The sequence below is a fragment of the Pseudonaja textilis genome, chromosome 7, assembly GCF_049901715.1.
Source record: "Pseudonaja textilis isolate UNSWEBS1 chromosome 7, rPseTex1.2, whole genome shotgun sequence".
Taxonomy (NCBI): domain Eukaryota; kingdom Metazoa; phylum Chordata; class Lepidosauria; order Squamata; family Elapidae; genus Pseudonaja; species Pseudonaja textilis.
The window spans coordinates 35955754-35980836 of NC_141996.1; the positions used below are offsets into that span (position 1 = coordinate 35955754).

A 25083-nucleotide genomic window follows, 5' to 3' on the forward strand; every position below is an offset into this window, starting at 1 on the left:
ATTACACTTATTCCAAAAGAGGAGGGTGATCCACTGCAAATTAAGAATTATAGACCGATTTCTTTATTAAATGCAGACTATAAAATCTTTGCTTCGATATTAGCAGAAAGACTTAAAAAATATTTGAATAATTTTATCCATCCAGATCAAAATGGATTTCTGCCAAAGAGACAAATTAGAGACAATATGAGAGTAATTTTGGACACTTTGGAGTATTATGAGGCGCATCCTGAAAAGCAAATGGCTCTGATATTCTTAGATGCCCAAAAGGCATTTGACAATGTGAACTGGAGATTTATGTTACTCTTATTGGAACAGATGGGTTTTGCTAGAAGATTTATTCAAGCAATAGAAGCAATTTACCATGAGCAAACAGCAAAGGTAATGATGGAGGGAGAATTTACAGACCCTATTAACATAAGAAAAGGCACAAGACAAGGATGTCCCCTTTCTCCCCTGCTATTTGTATTGACTCTGGAAGTGTTGAATAGAAATATTAGAGAAGATAAAACTATAAAAGGAATGAAAATTAAAAAGGAAGAATTTAAATTGCAAGCCTTTGCGGATGACTTAGTTTTTATTTTGGAAGTTCCTGTAGAAACAGCCTCAAAGCTATTGGAAAAGATAGAGACATATGGTGAGGTGGCTGGTTTGAAAATAAATAAAGTTAAAACAAAGATTTTGTCAAAGAACATGCTACTAAGACAAAGAGAAGAATTGGCAGATCTGTTGAAAATCCAAGTTACGAACAAGGTTAAGTATTTGGGGGTATATTTGACATCAAGATGTAGTACACTTCCGGTTTGTCGGCTTTGCTGACAGCAGGGATTCGCCTCTCTGTGATCCCTGCTGTGCTAGCCGCCTTGGTGCCTCCGATCCTGACGGATTTGGAGGCTAAGGCTGCCCTGTTGAGGCAGCTGAAGAAAGGGGGGATCCGGATGGGGATGAGGGGCGTCGCAACCCCCCCCCCCCAGCCGGCAATAACCCCCTTCTCTCAAGACAGTGCAGTGGTGGTCTTTTATGGCCACCATAAAGAAGCCGGCAACTGGATAAAGAATGCGCAGGAGGAAGAAGGAGGTTTTTTTTTAAAGAAAGTTTTTTCTTGGTCGAACTGGGACCTTAAGGACATATTTAACACCTGGGAAAGTAATGACTTGGAAGCTATAATGTTCCCGATTGATGTTTTCAGCTGCGAAGAAAAGTGACGAAAAGGGGAAGTCACTCTCCCTCCCTTATGGAATTAACAAATGGACAAGGGAAACTAGCCTTTTGGTAGAAGGTAAAACCTAAACTCCTTTGTTATAAGTGGGAAGGGAGAGGCTTGGGAAAACAAATCTTTACTCTAAGATCTTGCTGGAGGAGATGCCTTGAAGATAAAGAGAATAGAATTTAATTCTAAGAAAGATTTAAAGCACAGATTGGACGTTTCTTCTTTCCCTAATTTGACTTCACTCCTAGAAGAGAAACTGTAAAAAGAAGAAGCTTGTACTCTGCCTGGACTGTTTGATGACTGTGGGACTTTGGGACTTTTGGGAACTGTTTTAAGTTTGGAAATAATTGATTGGCTTAACAATAAGAAGAGGATACAGAAAGAGAAGAAGAAACAGTTCAAAATGGCTCTATCTCTTGATGAATTAAAAAAACAATATTTAAAAATAAAGAAAGAAGGCAAAGATGTTATGGGAGAAGCCCTTTGTTTTCTAGATATGGCGCTTGTCATGTGTCAGCAAATTAAACAACAGCTGGAAGAAGCCGAGGAAGAAGAAGCCATTTTTAATGAACTAAACGGTGTGACTAAGAAAGAAAGGAGAAAGAGAGGAGCGAAAAGGAAGGACTTAAGAAATAAAAAAATGTTTATGAAAGAGAAAAAGAAGATGCAAAAACAACAGAATGCTAGAAAGCAAAAGGAAAGAGGAATGCAACAGAAAGGGGAAATCAAGAAGGCAGAGGTTTGGAGAGGAGGGGGTAAAAAGTTTAGGCGGGCTAAGAAGGAAAGGGAAAAGGGGGGAAAAAGTTACAAAGATATAAGACAAGATGGAGAAAAGGAAATTTTTTTTAGGGATAATGGGTAATATATGGGATTTTTTTCTGCAAAGTACACATGAGTATTGTAATAGTGGTATTTGTATTATAAGTAGATAATCAGAACTTTTTAAGATCTAATAAAAGACTAAAATATCAAGACTAAGCAGAATCTGATTGGGATTTAGGTGTTATTTTAAATTTTAATTTAGGGGAATGGTAGAAAGGCATCATACTCCGATTAGTGATTCCAGGGGAAACTATTCTTTCTTAAATTGGAAATGAGACAGATGTAAATGGAGAAATGGACAAAAGATATAAAAATATTTTTCTTTAAAGCAAGATTAAATATATAAAACAGAATTAAGATGAGGCAAAAGTGGAGAGGAGTTATATAATAGATATAGAATGGTAAATAAGAGGGGTAATGGTATATAAGAAGAGCATGAATTCAATTGAAGTCCATACAAAAAGAGGTAATCTGGGGCCAAGTTACTTTCTAGAAGAAAGTTTTATGTTTGTATGTCTATGTCTTATGTGTGTGTGTTTAATTAAGAATTAAATAATAAAATCTCGGAGGAAGACTAGATGAGAATAATTATAAACAAGCCAGAGGAAAATATAAATTTGATGACTGAATAGCAGATAAATCAGAAAGGAAATATGATTGAATAATGATTAAAGAGAAACAATGTGGAATTTGGTAAAGGGAATTTACGTGTTTATATGGAAATGGGATAAATTATAAGTACGTGATATAAAGCAATATGTTACCTGCCTTGTAAAGATCTACAATGGAAAGAGGTTTTATGTTTTTAATGTTTAATGATGTTTTGTTTTGTTTGTTTGTTTGTAAAATCAATAAAACTTGTTTTTTAAAAAAAGATGTAGTGCATTAAAAGAGAATAATTATATTAAACTTAAACAACAGATAGCCCTAGATTTGAAGAAATGGGAAAATTTACAACTGTCATTAATAGGGAGGATTTCAACAATCAAGATGAATATTTTACCCAGAATCTTATTTTTGTTTCAAACAATACTAATTAGGCTCGGAAAAGACTATTTTGAGGACCTAAATAAAATTGTGTTGAAGTATATATGGCAAGGTAAGAAAGCGAGGATAAAGCTAAAGCTTTTGCAAGATGCTAGAACCAGAGGAGGTTTCGGCCTGCCTAATTGGGAGCTGTACTACCAAGCTGCAAATTTGATGTGGGTTAAGGAATGGATAACATTAAGGAAGACTAGATTGTTGACACTAGAAGGTCATGATTTGTTGTTGGGTTGGCATGCCTTTCTATGGTACAAGGGAACCAAAACACAGGGCTATTTTCGATATGGGGAATTATTAGATGAAAAGGGTGAACTTAAATCAATACAAAATCTAGAGGAACAAGGTATAAAGATGAATTGGTTTTCATATGTGCAAATACACTCAAGGTATGATGAAGATTCCAAAACAGAGGGATTTTATGATAAACAGACTGATTTAGATAAGATTTTGACAGGTACTGATGAAAAGGTGATTAAAAAATTATATGGTTATTTATTGGGAATTAAGCTAGAGGAAGAACAAGTTAAAGAAACTATGATTGCTTGGGGGAGGAATTTTGGATATGGGATTGATTTAGAGAAATGGCAGAAACTATGGTCGCAAAATTATAAAATGACAATGTCTGCAGCTTATAAAGAAAATTTGTATAAGATGTTTTACAGGTGGCATTTTCCCCCGACAAGGATAGCAAGAATGTTCAAGAATAAATCTGAAAAATGTTGGAAATGTCATCAGATACCTGGTTCATATTACCATATGTGGTGGACTTGTGAGGACGCTAGAAAATACTGGACTAAAATCCGCATGTGGTTGGAAAAAATGACAAAGAAACACATAGATTTGAAACCGGAGCTCTTTTTATTGGCAATCCTACCAGATGTATACAGTAAAGACTTGAAATATTTGATTGTAAATGTATTAACTGCGGCTAGGATTGTATTTGCTAAAAATTGGAAAAATGAGAAAATTCCATTGCAGGAAGAAATTATTAAGAAAATATTGGAATGTGCTGAGATGAGTAGATTGACATTTGAAATTAGAGAGCAAGAAGATAAACAATTTTATAACATTTGGGACCTTTTCTATCAGTGGTTGGACGATGAAATACAACAATAGAATATTTAGAATGTTAGATAATAAGGAATTTTTGTTTTTTCTTTTTCTTTTGCTATTTGACACTACATCTATAAAGTGTTTTTTTTTAGGATAGAATTGGTATGATTATATGATTTGTTATAGAATAAATTACCTAAATTATAGTTATCTCATAAAGTATGAATGAATAAAAGTATAGTCAAATGATTTTTTTTAATAATGATATGAGGATATATAAGTTTGGATTGACAATAAGAGTTATTATGTAACACAATTGTAATTGAGACTACAAAATGAATGCACAAAACTGATGAACCAACCGACACATTGTTTCTATATAAGTACGGAAGAGAGCTGATGCTTTTATGTTTTGTTTGTTTTGTTTGTTTGTTAAAAAAACCAATAAAATAGTTTTTTTAAAAAAGAAAACAAATATATATGTTTTCTGAGGTTCTTGCGGGTATTTGTATGTGGATCTTTGGTTATTTGGGTTTTCTCCTGCGTAAGATTGGAAGTATCTAGGCAACGTTTCGATGAAGTCTCATTCATCATCTTCAGGCTTGTGTCTTCGGCTCTGTGCTTCTCAGAGTGAGCCAAAGACACAAGCCTGAAGATGATGAATGAGACTTCATTGAAACGTTGCCTAGATACTTCCAATCTTATGCGGGAGAAAACCCAAATAACCAAAGATCGATCTATCTATCTATCTATCTATCTATCTATCTATCTATCTATCTATCTATGTTTTCTTAAGTTTTCATGGGCACTTACATGTATGGTATTCATCAGACAGAAGCCTGATGATGGCAGATGAGATTCTGCCGAAACGTTGCTACAACTTTAAAAGCAGAACTATAATGACGTGGGAAAATACCCAACAAAGCTGAATACCATATATATATATATATATGGCATTCAGCTTTGTTGAGTATTTTCCACATCATTAGTTGTGCTTTTAAAGCTGTAACAACGTTTTGCAGATCTCATCTGCCATCATCAGGCTTCTATAGTGTTCATCTGTGAGTCAGACTTTTACAGTGGTTTCAGATTTAAATTTGGGGCAGCCTATTGCTGTGCCAGAATGTTTTTTTCTTCATCCTGATTAAATCTGAAACCACTGTAAAAGTCTGACTCACAGATGAACACTATACAGAAGCCTGATGATGGCAGATGAGATTCTGCCGATACGTTGCTACAACTTTAAAAGCACAACTACAATGACGTGGGAAAATACCCGAACAAAGCTGAATGCCATACATGTAAGTACCGCAAAAACTTAAGAATATATATATATATATATATATATATATATATATATATAATTTTTTAAGGATATAGTATGTATTTTAAGAATGCACCAAGCAGAATTCAATTGGAAGATATGTATTATATTGAATGTTATAATCTTAAAGGTATAAATTGAAGTTTAAATAAGAATTGAATGGACAAAATCAAAAGATATAAAGGTGTCATACTCCAATTAGTAACTACAGGGGATAATTTGTTTAATGAGAAAAGATGAAATTGAAACAGGACAGACAAAAGTACAAATATAATTATTTGAATTGAAATATGAAATAATTAAAAATAAAGTTGAGAAAATCAAAGGAGGGGAAAAACTATGTAGAAAATGTTAAACAGTAATAAGACATGGAATAGAACACAAAGATGAACATGAAATTGAGTTTGTGTCTGTATAAGGAAGTGCTACTCTAAAAAAAAAGATGTTTTATTTGTATTATGGTTGTTTTTGTGAAAACCCAAATAAAATTTATATTAAAAAAAAATTCCTTACTTACCTAATTACTTTGAAAGATAAGATAAACTCCAGGACAGAAGAGACATTCCTTCGCTTAGTGTAATAAAAACAGATCTTATTTTGAGTGCCATTAAACAAGTAAACAGCCAGAAAAATCCTAAAACTATATTTTGAGTACACATTTGAAAATCAAAGCCACATATTATTGTTTTCAAACTATTACTATCTGCCATTCCAGTCTTTAGTTGCTTCAGTTCTATTCTTTCCTTCTTCTATTTATCTATGTACCAAACAACAACACCCCCCCCCCAATACCTCAGTTAAGTAGCTTATATATTGTTGCCAAATAGGTTATGGATCTGTAGTTTCCAGGCTCATTTCATTTCTTATCCTTCTGAATTAGAGGTGTCCTTCCAGTTGTTGATTTTTCATTTTCTGGTGCTTCCAACACCCAATTCATCTGGTCTGCCAACCTCAAGTGTAGATTTGTTAATGGAGCATCCCATCTTCTCTGATTGATTTCATACCATTTCCTTGGATATCGTAATGTCTTCCATACTGAGTACTTCTGTGCATTTCAATTGTCTTGATCTATTTTGCATTTCTATTGTTATTCCTGTTGTTTTCCTACAAACCTTTCCAAAATGTTAAAATGTCTTTGTCATTTTTTTTCATTATTGGTGTTTGATTCTTTCTCATTTTAAAAGATTTCATAGAATTTATGCTGATTTGTTCTAAGTCTCTGCACATTAATCACTATTTTTTTCCTCAAAGCTAGTATATTTGCTTTTGAAATCAAGATCTGGTAGAAATATTCCAGAATTGAGTAATTTAATTCCTTTGACCAAATTCTTCATTTTTATTTTGTCTTCTACTAATCTGTCTGGTAGCCTAGCCATGTTCTGGTTGCCTAGCAGAGGGATATGAGCAGAGGGATATGCCTAGCAGAGGGATATTTTATAAAGCATGCGAAGGAACCATAAAATCCAACAGGACTCTGTTAATCTGAGCAACAGTTGATCCAGTAATTAAATTCAATTTTGGTATTTATAAGTGTTTAAAAACAGATTTAGTATGACTCTTCACCTAAGACCTGTTTGGAATATGTTAGACTTTGGAAGGGTTATTCTTATTTGGTCACACAGTGAGCCAGATGTCAGATTGAATTTGGTATTATTATGCACTTCTTGAGTCCTTCCAAAAGGGATAGGCAGATGTTGTTTAATGATGTTAAAAGCATTATTGTAGGATGTAATCTGTTCCAAGTAAAGCTGCCTTTTGAACTGTTATTATTAATTTCACAATTGCATAGACAATAGTTTTCCTGTGATACTGACATTAGTATCATTTGGATTTTGCAGAAGCGGGGTGGAAACAGTATTCATCTTTGTGAACTTTAGTATTAGTAAAGACTCATCAGCATATCATGGATAGCAAGGAAAAAATAAATATATAGGAACATAAAGCAAATCAATTGAGAACTGTGGAGTCCATGGTGTTCAATCCTAAGCTATTGTATGTATATTCTCTTCTATTGGCACAACTGAGAATTCATATTTTGAACAATTTATGTAAGAACAACTCCCTTGAGAAGCTGATAATTCTGGGAAGAAGAAGACAATCAGCTGCAAAGTAGGTAAACTCAATCAAAGCAATGATACATGCACTTTTGCAAGTTTAAAGAGCCTGGCTTGAAACAGATCATTCTAAATTTAAGTCTATATATGTGGTTAAAGATGCTTACTTGATCACAATCACAATCACTCAGTCCCATATAAGAAACATTATTTATTACAAAGAATAATTGTTTAACATCAAAATAAATAAAAGGATTAATATATTTAGGAACAAAGCATTTTCAAAGTAGTAGAACTACTTCCAGAAGTGTGAACTTCAATTAAGGCTGTTCTTGAGGAATGTTATACAAATTAAGGATATGAGCCAGAATTCATATCTCTCTAATTACAGAGAGAAAATTATTCTTGAATTCAGAACTTCTTTAGGAGCAAGATATCTCCAAACATATTTACAGCACACTATTTTCTTTTTAGAATCTAGATCTTTGCAGCTGCAAGTAAATTGGCCATTTTCGAAGTACCCACAAATAATTTCTTGGCATGTAAAAATAGTTCAGAGCAAATTACTGGGTTTTAATTGAGCATCCTTTTTCTATATGGTTACAACTACAGAAATATGTGAATATTGCTCACCATGAAGAAAGAATGAAGGGGAAAAATTAAGTCTTAACAAGCTTGAAACTTCACTGAAGTGTGAACGTAAGAGCTATGCTCAGTTGGAATCACAACCTCGATTAATGGACCAGATAACTCTAACTGTTTGAAAATATCTTTTTATGATGGCTAAAAGTGAAGTGGAGGATCTTCTTATAAGTGACATAGTAAAGGTGAAAGTGATGCATTTATATTATGTATGATTAGCAATGGTATATATCAAAACCAATTCATGTAATTTGTGTTCTTTATTGGTTGGCTTGACTTTTCAAAATAATAAACAAAAACATGAGTCCATCCAAAATGATATGAAACATTCTTGGCTGAAGGTAAAATGATTTGCAGTATTATTCACAATTACACAAATAGACTCAATAAGTTCATTTTTAGGAATGCCTGAAAATCTCTAATAGTTTCAAGGGACAGATTTTTGCTTATTCAATTAATAATAATAAAAAAAATTGCTCTCCAAACAGCACCTATAGCAGTGGTGGCTAACCTTTTTGGGCTTCTGTGCCAAAAATTTTGCGTGCGCTTGCACACTCACTGCTGCATGCCAGCACCCAGAAGGCAATGCACACACACCCACGTCCCTTACGCATGCACACACAATCTTCACCGCCACCCCCTTACCTGCACTGTGCCTCACAACTGATTTTTGGCTAATTTGAGGCCTTTTTCAGCCTCCCAAAGGCTTGAGGAAAGCTTCTGCAGGCTTATACCAGCTTTGTAGGCAAAAATCTAGTCCCTTTCATCACTTTCTGTTTTTCCAAAAATACCGGAAGTGACAAAACGGGGCTAGATTTCAGCCTACAAAGCTTGTGGAAGCCTGCAGAAGCCTTCCTCAAGGTTTTGAAGGCTGAAAAAGGCCTCAAACTGGCCAAAAATCAGCTGTGAGGGGTGCACATGCACAGTGAGGTAAATTTGCCTACAGCTCAAAATGCCGGCACAAACGGCTCTGCGTGCCACCTGTGGCACGCGTGCCATAGGTTTGCTATCATGGACCTATAGCAACTAATGCTAGATTCAGCTACCATATTGCAACAAAAATTACCCATGTATTATATTATACACACTAAGTTCTTAAAGAAAATATATATATATATAACAATAGTACATAAAATACTTATTCTATTCCAATTCAGCTCAACCATTAATGTTACAATCTTCCATTAATATTAATTAATATCTTTAACATTCCTTTTTAATTAAATATCATACTTCCTTAGGAACATTTATAATATTTCCATAATTTTTTTTCATATTTCTCTTCACTTAATTTTTTATAAATCATTAATAACAATTAAAATGTTCCCATCCTTTCCTAATTTCATTCTTTCGTTCTCTTCATTTATTTATTAACAAACATTCCATTCCATTACAATTATTTTATCTATCACTTTAATCACACTTGTTTCTATATTCATTTCTATTTCTAATATAACAATGCTATCTTATGTACCGTTGCAGAATCCTCTCTTTCAATTAAATTTTCACCCATTGTCTCTATGTCTTCTAAATAGGCTTATACCTTTAATCCTTGTACGTTTTCCCTGATTCTCTATATCCTGTTTCTGTCCTTCATAACTTCTTTTCCTTTCCTTCTTCCCCCTCTTCTTCTCCCTCCCCTTTTTGACCCCTTGTCTCTCTAATTCTAATTCTCTCTTCTGTAATCCTCTCTTCTGTTTCTTCGTAATATTGTAATTGCTTTCCAAACTGTTCTTTTTTTGGTTGTTTTTTCACATCTTAAATTTTTCACTCTCTTTCCCCCCCTTTGCTTTTTTATACAGAATTACTTGGGCATTTAAGATGGCTTCTTCTTTGACCCAACCTTCTTGTTCTAGATACATTTCTTGTTGTTTCTCATAGTTCAAGATCTCCATTGAAATACGAAGCCAAAAAAAACCCTTTCTTGTTGTGCATCTTCTTTCTGCTTTTTAAGTTCCATTTTCAGTTCTTCCAAGAGTTTAAACACTTTTAAACAACCACCTGATTGAATTTAGTCATTTAAATCCAATAACCAAAAATCCAAAAGTCACCAAGTAATCCAAATAATCCAAAGCTGTTTCTTCTTGCTTCTTTTTTCCATTTTCTCTTACTGGGGTTCTGTTTATCTTGTTACAAAGTTTCAGTTAGAATGTATCTTTTAGGAATCTTGTTAAAGTTTCACTGTTAATTCCTTTTACTTCCAGGTGGTCTCCTCCATTTTTCCAGATCTCACCCTTTTATTTTTTCCTTTTCTCTCCTTTCCTTCTTTAAAATTTTTTTAAATATCCAAAAATCTTTATTATCGCTTTGACACTTTATTTTCAGCTTAAATGCCTATTAATGTCAAAGTGAATTTTTATCAATTTCTTGCTTAAGTCTCTTGGCTGTCAATATGGGGAAGGAAAGAAAAAAACCCCAAATCTTTCCCCTTCCTTCTCTCCTTTGCTGCTTCAAAAATCTTTTTTGGGAACAAGTTATTATTTATAGTTCAAATTCCCGAGTACCTTATATTGTTGCTTTTTCAATTCAACCCAGTCAATCAAAACTTTCTCTTCTTATCTTCCTCCTGCACAATCCTTTCCAGTTGAGTTCTTCTTTGAGGTGGCCATTTCTGACTGCTGCTGCAACTGCCTTTGGGAAAGAGAGTAGTGGCCAGCTGAGGAGGAGAGCTGCAGCTCTCCTCGACCATGCTGGTGGTCTCCCCCCTCTTTACCACCTCTATGGGGTGGCTTAGCCCCGAATCCAGCCAGCTCGTGGCGCTCTGGCAGCAAGCACAGATCAAAACCACTCATGATCACGGATTTCAGTCCATTGCTGAAGAAGCTCAAATGGAACTCAACACTCATCTAATACTTTTTAGTTCTCCAATTTGGAATAAAGTTTTCCTGAAATAAAAGAATAAAATGTACAAGCATCAAAGAAATGACTACAGGTCTTATTCATTTATTTATATTTATGTTCACTTAAATCTGTTTTTTTAAAAACAGAAAGTACTTGTAAGATTGTTTATGATTAAATTAATGGCATTGTAAATGAAATTTACCTTAATGGATAAGAATATTCATAACATTTGGATTGCGGCAACTTGTGTAAAGGAAAGAGATGTTGGTTAAAAAAAAATGCTGTCCTTTCTAGAATATGGATCTGATAGTGGAACTGGAAATATGAAATTATCTCAGTAGTATTTCCCATTAATCAATTGTTAGCTGAGATCATCTAGCTAAAGCTGACGGGGTCTAGGAAGAAAGCCTTTTCTGCCATTGTGCCCACTCTACAAAATATTTTTCCCCCTGAGGTGACATAGGCTCCTACTCAACTGACCTTCTGGCACTGATCCAAGACTGGTACACAAACCTATAGTGGTTGGTGGTTTAAAGGCCCTTTCTCTATCTTTTTAATTTTGTCTACTTTTTTGTAAAAATATTATGGGTTTTTTAAATTGATTTTTTTTTTACTTTAAACCACTTAAAGATATTTAGACAGTGAGATGGCAGAGTATAAATGTGATTAATAAAAATAAACAAATAAAACACATAAAAATAAAGTGATGAGGTGGAATAATTCAAAGACTAACTTTCTCAACTCCCAATCTCTCTTCATCTAGTAAAGATATGTGATTAGTTCAAAAAAGGTTTTGATTTGTAAATACTTTTACAAATATTTGTAAAAGGGAAAATTTTGCACTCATGGAAACACTTTGCTTCAATCCCAAAATTAAAAATGAAAAATATTCACTACCAACATAGTCTTTATTAAATTTTATCATTTTTCCTGTTCTTATTCATAACTATGGCAGTTAGCATATCTTTTTAATGCAGTGACTATAACTTGCTGGGGAAAAAAACATTTGGCAAATAATAGCCCTCAGCTTAGAAACATATAAAAAGGAAACCTCTTCCATATAAATATAAAAGAACCAAAAGGCAATTGAAAGTGAGAAGCAAATATTTCTGATTAAGATCTCATAGAAACTCATAGAGGCAGTAAGACACATAATAAAATATTCAGAGGCATGAGCTAAAGCAAATAATTTCTATTTATTGCAATGGGGATATATTATGCTATACAAAGTCAGAACTCTAGCATACACAATGAAGCAATTAGATGCTGACAAATTTATTTTTGCTGTTTGTCGGCATAATGGTAAAGTTATTTCTAAAACTAATCTCCTCTACTGCATTTCTCATCTTTCTGAAAAAACATATCATATGCATATCAATTTTCTACAGCATTGCATCAATATAGCAATATCTCTAAACTTGTGCTGAAAATTTGACGAGCAGGTAGAATCCATTTTTTCTTTGGTTGGGTAAGAACAATCACAGCAATATTTTAATTCCGGGTTTTCTGGAAAAAAAGGATTTTTTAAAGATTTTTTTTTTTAAAAAATATTTTAGTAAGTGTGTGATCTTTATAAATAAAGTGAAAATACAAAATGATTCCCAATGTTAGACTCTTTAATACAGCCACCCCTCGAACTTTTGGTCACCTTGGATCTGTTCTGTGGAGAGAGGTTTTTTCATGGACTGGAGTAGATGTGGTTTGACATGCTACTTGCATCCCTTGGATGGGGCTTTGCTTGTTTGTGCAGAGGTGGTATTCAGCCGGTTCAGACCAGATCTGGTATACTGGTAGTGGAAATTTTGATCAATTCAGAGAACTGGCAAATACCACCTCTGATTGGCCCCAGCCCCGCCATTACCTGTCCCATATTTCCTTGTTTTTTAGCTCAGCTGATTGCCGCGCTTCAACTGAGATCAAAAACAGTCCAGGCAGCTTGCCAACCTTGACAGATGTCTGTATTTGAGCTTTGGGTGTGCGTGCAAGTGTGCAAATAGAACCGATAGGAAAAAAATTTGGAAACCACCACTGTTTGCATGGTCTGGTTTCTGGCATGCAATGGCCTGATGCCGGTCCACAGACAGGGGGTTGGGGACTCCTGCTTTAATATATACAACTATGTTCACTCATTGTTTCGGAAGCTCTGCCCAATTATTTCCCAAGATGGGTTGCTTACTGTTACAAATTATTAGCTCTGCTGATCCTCACTTGGTGCCAGTAAGGGTTGACATTAAGGTTGCAGTTGCTAGCCATCACCTTATTCCTGAGCTTGCTTTATTGAATCTTAAACTCTGAAATGGAGTTCTGCTCATTTCCATCCAAAGGCTAAGCAGCAGCTCATACTGAATCTAACTTGGGTGGGCTCCACATCATTTATTTTATTTATTTATTTTTATTTGTAAATTGCTTACAAGATAATAGGTATAAGTAAAAACATAATTATCAATACATATAAGAAATTTTTTTAAAAAAATAAAAGAAACAATAGGACAGGGACAGAAGGCACGTTGGTGCGCTTATGCATGCCCCCTACAGGCCTCTTAGGAAATGGGTGAGGTCAATAGTAGACAGTCGAAGGTTAAAGTTTTTGGGGTTTGGGGAAAAAAACCACAGAGTCAGGTAAAGTATTCCAGACATTGACCACTCTGTTGCTGAAGTCGTATTTCCTGCAATCAAGTTTGGTGTGGTTAACGTTGAGTTTGTATCTATTGTGTGCTCTTGTGTTGTTATGGTTGAAGCTGAAGTATTCATTGACAGATAGGACATTGCAATGTATGATTTTATATACCCTATTTAGATCGGACCGAAGGCAGCATAGTTCTAGGTTTTCTAGGTCTAGAATTTCAAGTCTGGTGGCATAAGGTATTCTGCAATGAGTAGAGGAGTGGAGAACTCTTCTTGTGAAATATTTCTGGACTTTCTCAACTGTGTTAATATAAGATACGTAATGTGGGTTCCAGACTGATGAGCTGTATTCGAGTATTGGTCTAACAAATGTTTTGTATGCTCTAGTTAGTAGTGTAATATTACCAGAGAAAAAGCTATGTAAGATTAGGTTAACAACTCTTAATGCCTTTTTGGCTATGTAGTTACAGTGGGCTCTAGCACTTAGGTCATTTGAGATGAGTACTCCAAGATCCTTGACAGAGTTTGGATCATCAACAAAGTCTTGACTATTCAGCCTGTATTTATTTTCTGATTTATTTATTTTTTGCCAATATGTAGGACAGAGCATTTATTTGTTGAGATTTGAAGTTGCCATTTGTTTGACCATTCAGATACATAGTCAAGGTCTTTTTGAAGGGTAGCAATATTGTCTGTGGTGTTGAATAGCTTTACATCATCAGCAAAGAGAACGCAGTTGTTCTTGATATAATCACAGAGGTCATTTATATAGATTATGAAGAGTTGGTCCTAGAACACTGCCTTGGAGGACACCACTGTTGACAGGTACAGAATTTGATAGAATGCTCCCAATTTTAACCATTTGTTGTCTGTTTGACGGGAATGCTTCTATCCAATTATGCAGGTGTTCAGAGATACCATAAGATTTTAGTTTTAGGAGTAGTTTGTCATGTACCACTGAATCAAAGGCTTTATGTAGATTGTGTCTATTTCTTTGTCCTGATCGAGTTGTGTAGTCCATATATTTTTGCAGTGTAAGAGTTGCAGATTACATGATAGTTTTTTCCTGAAACCAAATTGTTTATTAAAGAGTAGGTTGCTTGTTTCTAAATGGAGGGTGATGGCTTGGTTAATAATTGATTCCATGACCTTACAGGTGATGCAGCATAAAGAGATTGGTCTGTAATTTTCAACTAGGCTGTTCTCCCTTTTTGAAGATGGGGATGACTGTGGCTTGTGACCATAGTTTTGGCAAGGAGCTGATCCTGAAAGATTTTTCAAAGATTATGCTTAGAGGTTCTTCTATGGCAGTGGGTAGCTTTTTTAAGAAGTAGGCACATATTCCATCCGGTCCAATAGATAGAGGTGGTTTTAGATTGCGTAGTGGTTTTTCAACAATGTCTTCTGTAAAATCGATATGTATTAGATCATTGTAGTTGTCTGTGGTTCAACTAGGAAATATGGGCATGATCCATTACTGTTTACAAATACTGAGCCAAAGAATGTGTTGAAGACACATGTGTTGGCTTTAATAGTGTCGTCGTTGTAGTCTTTACCATTAGGTCCTTTCAGGGGTGGGATGGACCTTGAGTCTTTTAGTTTGTTGTTTACAAAATTGTAGAAAGCGCAGGTGGAATTGGTGTGTAGAAGGTTTTCTTCTTGTTTAATGTGATAATTGGTGCATTCAGTTTTTATCTGATGGCATAAATTTTTGTATCGGCTTTTGAAGTTGGCAACATGACCAGATTTGTTTTTCCGCCAAAATGATTTCTTTTTGGATTGAAGCTTCCTTATTGTTTTGGGTAATTTGTTTTTTCTGGTTTTGGGAGTTGTTATTGGTACATATAGTTTGATGACTCTTTTGACTTCCAGTAAAAATATGTTGTAATGGTCTTCTACAGTATTGCATCCAGAGAATAGAAATTGCCAATCAAGGGATGAGAGATCCTTGTTTATAAGATCATAGTTGCCTTTTTTGAAGTTATAATTGGGGATTCCATTGTGATGATTTTTGTGTGGACGTATGTTGAGACAAAAGTCAATCATGTTGTGGTCACTGTTGGAAAAAGGTTCTTTAATTTGTATTCCGTAAATTGCATTCAAGCTATCGCAGAAGATGAGATCGAGGCAGTCGTTAAGTCTAGTGTTGTTGGTTACTAGTTGTTCTAGTCCCAGATTTGTTACTGCATTGCAGAAGCTTGTATGTGTGGGTTCAGTGTTACATTCGTCAAGGGCCCAGGTAATATGAGGTAGATTGAAGTCACCAAGAAAGATAAAAGTGTGTGGGGAAGATGCTGCCCATGTTAGTAATGTATTTAGCTTGTTTGCATGTTTGATGTCATAATCAGGGGCTCTGTAACATAGTAAGAACCGAAATGTGATATTTAAGGACAGTTCACAGACGATAGTCTCAGGAATAGCAAGCTCTTAGGTAACTTGGATGTTTTTTAAATATAGGGACTTTTTATAGAGGATAGTAACACCACCTCCTCTACGGATTTCACGATCTGATTGGTAAAATGATGGTCTCTTACCGTGGCAATGGAGTCAGAGAGAGATGCATTGAGCCATGTTTCACAGGCAAATATAATGTCGAATTTAGCCATATTTAGTAAGAGGAGAAATTCAGGTATTTCATTTACAAGGCTTCTTGCATTGAGTAGCTTGCATTTAAGTCCAGTTGTGGTTGGAATGGAGATAATTAGGGGCGTGCATGCCTAGTTTTGAGTGATGTTGGATTGGGTGGGGTGGGGTTGAATACGGAGTTGTGGGTTGTGTGACTTTCTTTTGATGCAATCAGCTCTGTAGTCAATGTCATTTTTTCCATTGTCTAGACCAAGAGGTCTCATTCTCGCGGCCCGTGGGCCAATTGCGGCCCTCAGGATGATATCCTGTGGCCCCCACCACGATATGAAAGTATAATATTAGTGTATAATATAAATATAAAGTATAATATAAAATATAATATTCTGCAGCCCAGACTCACCCAGACTCTGCCTCCAGCATCCCCCAGGTAAATTGTGTTTGAGACCCCTGGTCTAGATGGTTTTTGAGTTCTGCATGGAGTTCACGGGGGCGAATTCTTTGCAGTATGGGTAAGCCTGGTCTTGAGTGAAGTTTTTTATGGTTGGGATTGGTTTTTGCAATGGCATTTATGGTATGAATGAATATGTGTTTGCTAGACTCATTTTTGCAAACAACTCTACAAAATCTTGGGGCCACCGAGCCATCATTGTATTCGCACTCAGGGCCATCTCAGGTTACTTCAATAATATCTTCAGGAGAGATGTTTGTTGCATTTGAGTTGCTTATGATATTACGAACTTTGGTGATGTCATCTGATTTGTTGGTGTCTTCAAAACCAAATAAGATGGCATTTGGACGTTTCTGTTCATGTTCCACGGTGTCTCTGATGAGTAAGGAGATATTATTTGTGGAATTATTTGAAGGGCTAGTAATTGTTTGTGGCTGTAGTTTGGTGGTTATTTTGGGTTGTAGTTGTAATTGTAGTTGAGGTAGTGGTTGTGGTTGTTGTGGGATTTGATTTTGAGCTGATAGGTACTCACTTATTTGTGCTGAATTTTTTTCAAGAGAAATTAGGCTTGCTAGTATAGTTGTTTCAAAACGTTTTGCTAAGCTTTCTTCTATTGAGTGAATGAGTGATTCTATGCTTTCAACTCTGTCAGGTAGGGTACTCAGTTTGTTTAGCTTAGGAGAACATGATGGACATAGATAAAAGAATGTATCTGGATTTTTAATCATATCAGCTAGGCTTTTGTTTGCGTTTAAGCAGGCAGGGTGGGCTAGATTATCGCATTGATGTAAATTTTGCTTTCGTTGATGGTTTCAAGACATTTGAAACATGTGCAGGAGTCTGGGGGGTCATTGGTAGAAATATTTTTCTTTGTTTTGGTTTGGAGTTTTTGGCTGGCATGGTCAATGGCAATAGTACAGTAATCAATTACAATAGCTAATTAATGTGATAGGTAGACAATTACTTAATGAATGTTGGTAATTAATAAATGTTAATTGATGTTAGAGAACAAATCAAATGTAAGGTTTCTTATTACTAAAAATCAATCAATCAATTGGTTATTAAAATCACTCTAATCAAACAGCCTAATTTATTACAGTAATTACTAAACATACTGGTCAATTAAATTCACTAAATCACTGATTTTACTAATCAGACCTTCAGTAAGTACACTATTTGCACTAAACACTCAATCATACTAAGCAATAAAAGCAATAAATCAATTGATCTTTTGATAAAAAATAATTATTTTAAAGAAATTGATTTTTTTGAAATAATGAAGGTAATGAAGTAGTATGAAGTAGTATTAAGAGCTGGTAAGTAAAGGGTTATTGCTTTGCTTTGCTTTGTTTTGCTTAGCTGTTGCTGATATTTGAGAATAGGTTTATAACCCTTTATAAACTGGCAGGAGGTCTCTTTTCCTGGGCTGTTTGAAAACAACCAATGAGCAAGGGTTTACACTCTCTTTCTTGTTTGTAGATTGAGTTTTTGAGATAGTAAAGATGCAAAGATGTTGAAGGGGGGATCTCTGGCCCCTTCTTAGCAGAGATAAACAGAACAATTCACTGGGAGGCAACAGGAAACTTTTTGTTTTGTTTTCCCTTGATGGATGGGATTTCTGCCCCCCTCCTAGTGAATTTAAATACACTTTCAAAGTTTGTTGCTTTTAAGAGAAAGAAAGATAGTCTTGAACTGGCAATTTGAAAAATTTATATTTTTACTATGTAGACTCAGATTTCACTCCTGGCTTCAATAGACTTCTGCTTATATCCCAGGAAATAAAATTGCTTCCAATCTTGACAGGAGTTCAATTATAACAATACTTCCCTACTTATTGAAAGTCCAAAGTTACTGTCCTTTTAAAGAGGAAGTCCAGATTTGCAATGAATTTGGTGAAGAGAGAAGAGGGAAGGAGGGGCGGCAGGGGGGAAGCAGTCTGTTTCACACCCTGGCTGCAAACGTCTGAAGACCGATTCACAGCTCCCGGTGCTCACCGCAAAGATGATCGTTGAACCCCCCCAGTACTGGTGAACCCCACTGCCTTACTTTTTAATAAGGATGGGTCGAGTCGCAGATCATTGAGCACTTGTGAATAGAGCGCTCCCGAACTTAGTGCCCACTGAGGAATGAGTTATTTCTGGCGTGCTGGTCAAGGATGGGAGAAATCCGAGATCTCTGAGTCCTTTTGAATTGAGCGTTTGCTGAGGAATGGAACTCTTTTTCTGGCCTGCTGGCAAGTCTCGAACATTAGGCTTTCCATCTTGCTGGCTGGACCCGCAGGGATTAGAGGGATTGTTGCCCGGTGCTGCCCATGCCTGCTGGAGCTCCTCATGCTGCCTCTACTGCTGTGTCCCTGACAAGTCAGATTAGGAACTTTGGAGTGAGATGTTTGTGAGGCATGAATTGGTATCCATGACTTTATTCCTCTTACAGATGGTTGAAAAAAATTTTCACATTGAATTTCTCACAAACAAAAAAATGACAAATTAACTTATAATTAATTAATGTTTACTCGATCTGGATAAGTGTTGAACTTGTTTGATTTTAGATGAGCAATGTGTTCTTTATTGGATATTTTCTGTCCTGTGACAGTCAATGGTTTTCTGCATTTGCACTGACAAAATAATAGAAGATAATATGCCAATATTAGCCTGAGAATTATTTTGTTCTCTTTAGTATGCTAATGTAAAAGTAATTGAAGAAAAGATCTGCAGTAAGAGTATCCACTACAAGATCTGTTTAAGAATTTGTTAAATATTCCTTGCACAGCCATCATCTATTCCCCATATGGCATTTATGCAAATGAAATTTTCAAGACAAAACCATTGTATCTTATTATACCAAAGAGTGCTTCAGACATTAATAGCTACAATTATTATCAGGAAATATTAAAATAACAACACTATTTTGCAACTGAAAAGCTAATATCTAACTGCTGTTCTGCACCAAAATCAATACATGACAAATAAGGCAGAAGAAATAAACTATACCAACTCCTTGCATATTTTGTGAATAATGTTTATTTTCTGAAGAAGGATGGTTTCATGGTTTGTCAGCTAATATGACGTTTTATTTCTATAAAAATGGCTTATGCTACTATTAAGATAAGGATTTGTTTCTGTCCTACTCTATGTTTACTATAATATATGTACAGTTTCCCTTTAAAGCAATAGACAAGGCTTAGACAACTCATGTTCAAACCATCAATGTCAGTTTAATCTATGTCAAAGAGTTCCTATAATATTAATTAGCAAGATTAACGTGTATATATGATCTTAAACTTCAAGTATGGAATATTGAATATAAAGTATGATAAATATGCCAGTACAGTAGATCTTAAAGGAAATAAAATGCTGTTTTTTGTGAGTCATTTCAATGGACTTCAAGAGAGTGCTTTAGCAAAGCACTTTGTGTCCCATAATGCTTTGAAAAAAAGATATTTAATAGTGATAGATTGCAGATTGAAACTTCAGGAGAAAATGACTATAAAAGGTCAAATACACTTTAAAAGCGGATCAACACCACGTATGGTTTAGAAATCATAGTAAATATTATTTTCCGCTTTATTATATATTTGTCAAACTCCACTGTGGGCAATGTGTGTTAAGAAATCAATTTCAAGAACTCAGGCAGCTTTAGTTTGGAGAAAAGAAATGTCAAGAAAATTTACAATCTTCAAATACCTGAAAGTATATCCTATGGAGCAAAGTTGAAAAGAGTTGTCTGTCATTCCAAGAATAGGATATGGAATAAGCTTAATTCTATGTAAAGGGGGCGATAGAAAAAATAGTTTAATCTGACTATAGTATCATGCTATTCATTCAGAAGTCATTGGATTTATTAAGAAATAAATACCAATTCATAAAAATTATCAACAGTTTTTCAAAGTGCTAATGTACGCAGATAATTTTTTTCTAATATGGAGCAAAAAGTAAGTAAGAAAGAGGTGGGGTGGGAGTCAGAGAATTGTTTGAAAAACTCAGAACTGTATATAATACTGTAGCATGGACAGACCCAAAAGTTCTTGGTTATTCCACCTTTAAACTTTTTAAGTACATTATAAGCAACAGGATATAGATGGAAAGCAAGGGATCCCTCATCTAGTCTGTGTTATTAAACGAACAGTTTTATAGACCAGGATGATATATCCAGTACTGAGAGGATTTTTGAGAATCTGTACATCCTTAGCTGAGGCAATATTTTTAGAGACAGATCTAGGTAAACAAATGAAATCCAATGTAATATATACATAAATATATAATGTTGTAGACATTTTTTCTTCTGGTTTTAGAAAGTTTGAGATTTTATTTAAATCTAACTCAAAAAAAAAATGAAAGGGAACATCATAAAATGAAGTCATCATTTATGAAATAGTCAAGATACAAGGGAATCACTGATTTTAAAAGGACTTGCTATAAAATAGGATGATATTTAAAATAGCCTGCTTCCTCAATACATATTTCACTATTTCCTCTGAGAAAATTTGGCTTCAATGGCTTTAGTGTTTCTGAAATACTAGTAATGATACCTTTTAGGATTTACATAAAGATATATATACAACAAATATAGCACAAAACAATTATCATACGAGTGAATTACCAAACAATTATACAAACCAGTGAATTACAAACAATTATCATACCAGTGAAATCACAGCTTTCAACTTCACTGTGCAGGTAATATGTAACATGCACATTTGGGGGGAAAAAACATTGCATTAGAAAATTAATTAATGCCCTGACATAAATGAAGATTGGCCATCAATATTTTTTCAGTGATGATTTAAGCATCAACAATAACAAAATATTTCATGTGATAGATGTGTAAAGCTATTAACAGTAGTTTCAGCAGTCATACATTATAGACAAAATGTTTATAATAGGATGAAAAAAGAATATCAACTTGACCATAAATCTCTGGGGAATGATATTAAATTCAAAAGAAAATAGCTATTTTTCATGAACTTCTTTTAATATAAGAGTTCGGCTGCTATGGCAGACTCAACACAGAGAAATCAAGATACAAAAAAATCCAAAAAAGAAGGAAAAGTAAAGGAAAGAGGTCTAAAAGAAGATGAAACAAACAAATCAGAACTGAGAGAAGGCTAGATTACAAAATAAAAAAGGAAGAGTAACTTAAATGGACGAACATGAATGTATGTAATATAATAATGTAGAATGGAATTCCATAATTCTGGGTCCCAAAAACTAGGAAGAAACATCAGAATTGGGAGTATTATTATTGGACTATCTTTATCTACACAGTAAGATATGTACTGAAGGTCTGTTTGGTCTTTTTCATAAAGAGCAGGCCACATTTCACAAAACAGCCAGAGCCAGAATAAATTATTGGGTAGGATTAGGACAAATGTGTAATTAAAATGTATTAAAATAAATGTATTACTTCTCATGTTTAATAATTTCCCTTTATCCTCTATCACATTAAAACTGCACTTAATGGCAATCCAGGTTCAAGGAGACTTTGGGAGTTACTTGCATTTTCAAGATTTTGGAAAATAAATCCTTATTAGTTCCTGTAAAAGATATAGGAAAAAATGGTTAAAATATACTAGTGAATTTTCTGTAGTGGTGTAAAATTCTTAAGTTAACATATATAAAAAATATGGCTATGAAATTAAAGTTGCATTCATGCCACACTCCTGCTTCCTATTTTTCCTGCCACAATAAACCTATGAGGTGGGTTAAATTGACAGAGAATAACTGACCCAAAACCGTTCAGCTGGCTTTCATGCCTAAGGAAGAGTTAGATCTCACAGTCTTCTGTTTCTAAGCCTGCACCTTAAAAACACTACAACAAACTCTCATAATTATACTTAATCACATAGCTCCTACAGAGAGGCTGCAAAGAACAATTATAATACTGTGATCAGTGGTGGGATTCAAATGTTTTTACTACCAGTTCTGTGGTCATGGCTTGGTGTGCGTGGAAGGATACTGTAAAATCTCTAGTCAGGGGTGGTATTTGCCAGTTCTCTGAACTACTCAAAATTTCCGCTACCGATTCTCCAGAAATGGTCAGAAGCTGCTGAATACCACCTCTGACTGTGATGTTTTTCTACCTAATTCGTAGAACTTCCCATGAAGAAGACTTAAAATTGATAAGTGATTGCCATTTTTTTCTGTTAAACAGAAACAATTTCCTTGATTTTTGTATATATTATTTTTACCATCACCATTTTCAGTGTTTGCAAAGAAAATGGGCAAAGAAAGACAGAGCATAATATAATGTTTTGGGATCTATCAAAAGCAAATACCAGTCATTCTATTATTGGGTTACTTTCATTAGTAGAATAGGTCTAATAGGAGAATCCTTTGCTGGATGTTTTAAATCTTTGTTGGCATTTTGGTTAGATTGTGGCATATCTTGTTGTGGACCGGCGGAGATATGAGGCAGACACAGAGCGTTCGTTTCAGAAGCTTTATTCAGCGAATAAAGGGTTGCCGCGGCTGCCAGGCTAACTAGGCAGATCAGCTGGCGGCAACAGCTGATGCCGTTTGACAGCTACTTTTATAGCCGGCTGTCAAATGGCATCAGCCAATGGGAGTGATCGGCGCTCCTGCCAGAACTGCGGACCTGAGTGGGGACTGCAGTCAGTTCTGTGAATACAACACTCCTTTCCCCTGGCCAGGAGCATGCGTAGTCTTATAAATAGGCCGGCCGCCTGCGTTGGCGGCTGGACCGTCTTAGTCCTGGAGAATCTCTGGCTGGGGTAGAGTCCTTTGCCCCCGGGATCGTCCTGGAAGCTGCAGGGGTGCGAGTCCGATCAGCAGGAGCCAGCGGTGGAGGTCCAGGTAGGTTTCTTCATTCGGTTCGCTTTGGGCGCGTTGTTCGGCTGGATCGGTAGACCGGGTCATTTGGTTGGGAGTCCCTAGGGTTCCTTTGGTAGACCGGGTTGTCTGGCAGGGAACCTTTGGTGTCGGCTGGGTAGACCAGCCCCTCGGCATTGGCTGGGTAGACCAGGCCCTCGGCATTGGCTGGGTAGACCGGTCCCTTGGAGTTTGACAGGTAGACCGGGTCGCCTGGCTGGGAACCATTGTCGTTTGCTGGGTAGATCGGGCCACTCGGCTGGTTGCGGGAGTCATCAATAGTCCCTCTCCAACACCTCCTCAGCTGGTCCACATGTCTGCGCCACATACGACCATAACCTGTCCTGGTACCCATAACGGGTCCCCTGCATAATTCCTGGCATAGACCAGGTTATGCAGGGCAAATTCCCTGGCATGGCTATCAGAACCCAAGGGGGTGCCAGGGGTGAAATGGGGATGCAATCTATCCAAGGTGGTCCTAAGACGCCTGCCCATTAGCAATTCTGCAGGTGACTTGTTCGTTGTGGTGCAGGGGGTTGTATGCTGGGTCAGAAGGTATCTGGATAGTTTGGAGTGCCAGTCTATCTGGGCAAACCTTACTAATGCTTCTTTTACTGACCTAACTGCCCTCTCAGCCATTCCGTTACTAGCAGGGTGAAAAGGGGCTGTGAGGATGTGCCTGATACCCAGGTTGGCTGCAAATACTTTTAACTCACACGAGGTGAACTGGGGGCCATTGTCAGACACCAATGTGTCAGGGAGGCCATGGGTCAGGGCCATAGTGATGGCCAGAGTGGTTGTGGAAGGAAGTAGAGCCAGGTCAATCCATTTAGAAAAAGAGTCCACTAAGACTAGGAAAGTTCACCCATGCACTGGGCCAGCCAGGTTGATATGCAGACAAGACCAAAGGCCCCCAGCATCCTCCCACCTGGTAGGAGTGGCTGCTGGTGGGGCTAGTCTGGTAGCTTGGTATGGCTGGCATGAGCTTACCCAGCTAGAGATGTTGGATGACAGGGTATGTGCTGACTTGCAGGAAACAATTGAGGGAAGTCTTGTAATCAGCCCAGATTCTCACGCTGCCATCTTTTTTTAAGTGGGGTGACTATGGGGGTCTCCCACTTTGCAAAATCTACTGGTTCTAATACCTCTTGCTTAAGCAATTTATCTAATTCTATGTCTAACTTGGGGCGAATAGCAAAGGGTACTCTGTGTGGTTTAAGGTGAATGGGAGTTTCCTGTGGGTCCACATTGAATGAAATAGGGGTACCAGACACCCTAAATCCTTGCTAAACACATCAGAGTAGTCTCTGAATATGGTGTCTACTTCAGAGGTTGAAACAGCATGGATACCAGTTATGCTAAGGCCAAGAGCAGGGAACCAATCTAGTCCCAGCAAACTAGGGAGGGCACCATCTACTACCACCAAAGGCAAATGGCCTTTGAAGTTTTGGAATTGAATTAAAAACTTGCCTTTCCCGAGGACAGGGATGTATTCAGGAGCTTCTTCTTAGACATTCTGGGATGCATCTTCTTCAGGGTCTCCCAGGAGATGATTGAGAGTGCAGATCCCATGTCCACCTCCATCCTGCAAGGCTTACCTTTTAAAA

At 36.1% G+C, this 25083-nt stretch overlaps 1 protein-coding gene across 1 annotated transcript; it reads right to left on the bottom strand.

Moving 5' to 3' along the window:
• Positions 1-13568: 13568 nt before the first annotated feature.
• On the bottom strand, positions 13569-23704 carry LOC148125304 (uncharacterized). Its single transcript, XM_087937886.1, has 3 exons — positions 23394-23704; positions 15166-15968; positions 13569-13690 (listed from the first exon to the last, which is right to left on the bottom strand). Exons 1-3 carry the CDS (start codon positions 23702-23704, stop codon positions 13569-13571), a joined length of 1236 nt encoding a protein of 411 aa, XP_087794012.1.
• Between the last annotated feature and the right edge of the window lie 1379 nt (positions 23705-25083).

Excerpts from the sequence above, each read along its gene's own strand:
- LOC148125304 (XM_087937886.1), bottom strand. The coding sequence starts at position 23,704 with ATGGTTCCCAGCCAGGCGACCCGGTCTACCTGTCAAACTCCAAGGGAC. Across the intron at positions 15,969-23,393 it reads CTTCCAGGACGATCCCGGGG|AGCCCCTGATTATGACATCA; the intron begins GCAAAGGACTCT and ends ACTATGTTACAG. Across the intron at positions 13,691-15,165 it reads GAAAGGACCTAATGGTAAAG|AACTCAACGTTAACCACACC; the intron begins ACTACAACGACG and ends ACAATAGATACA.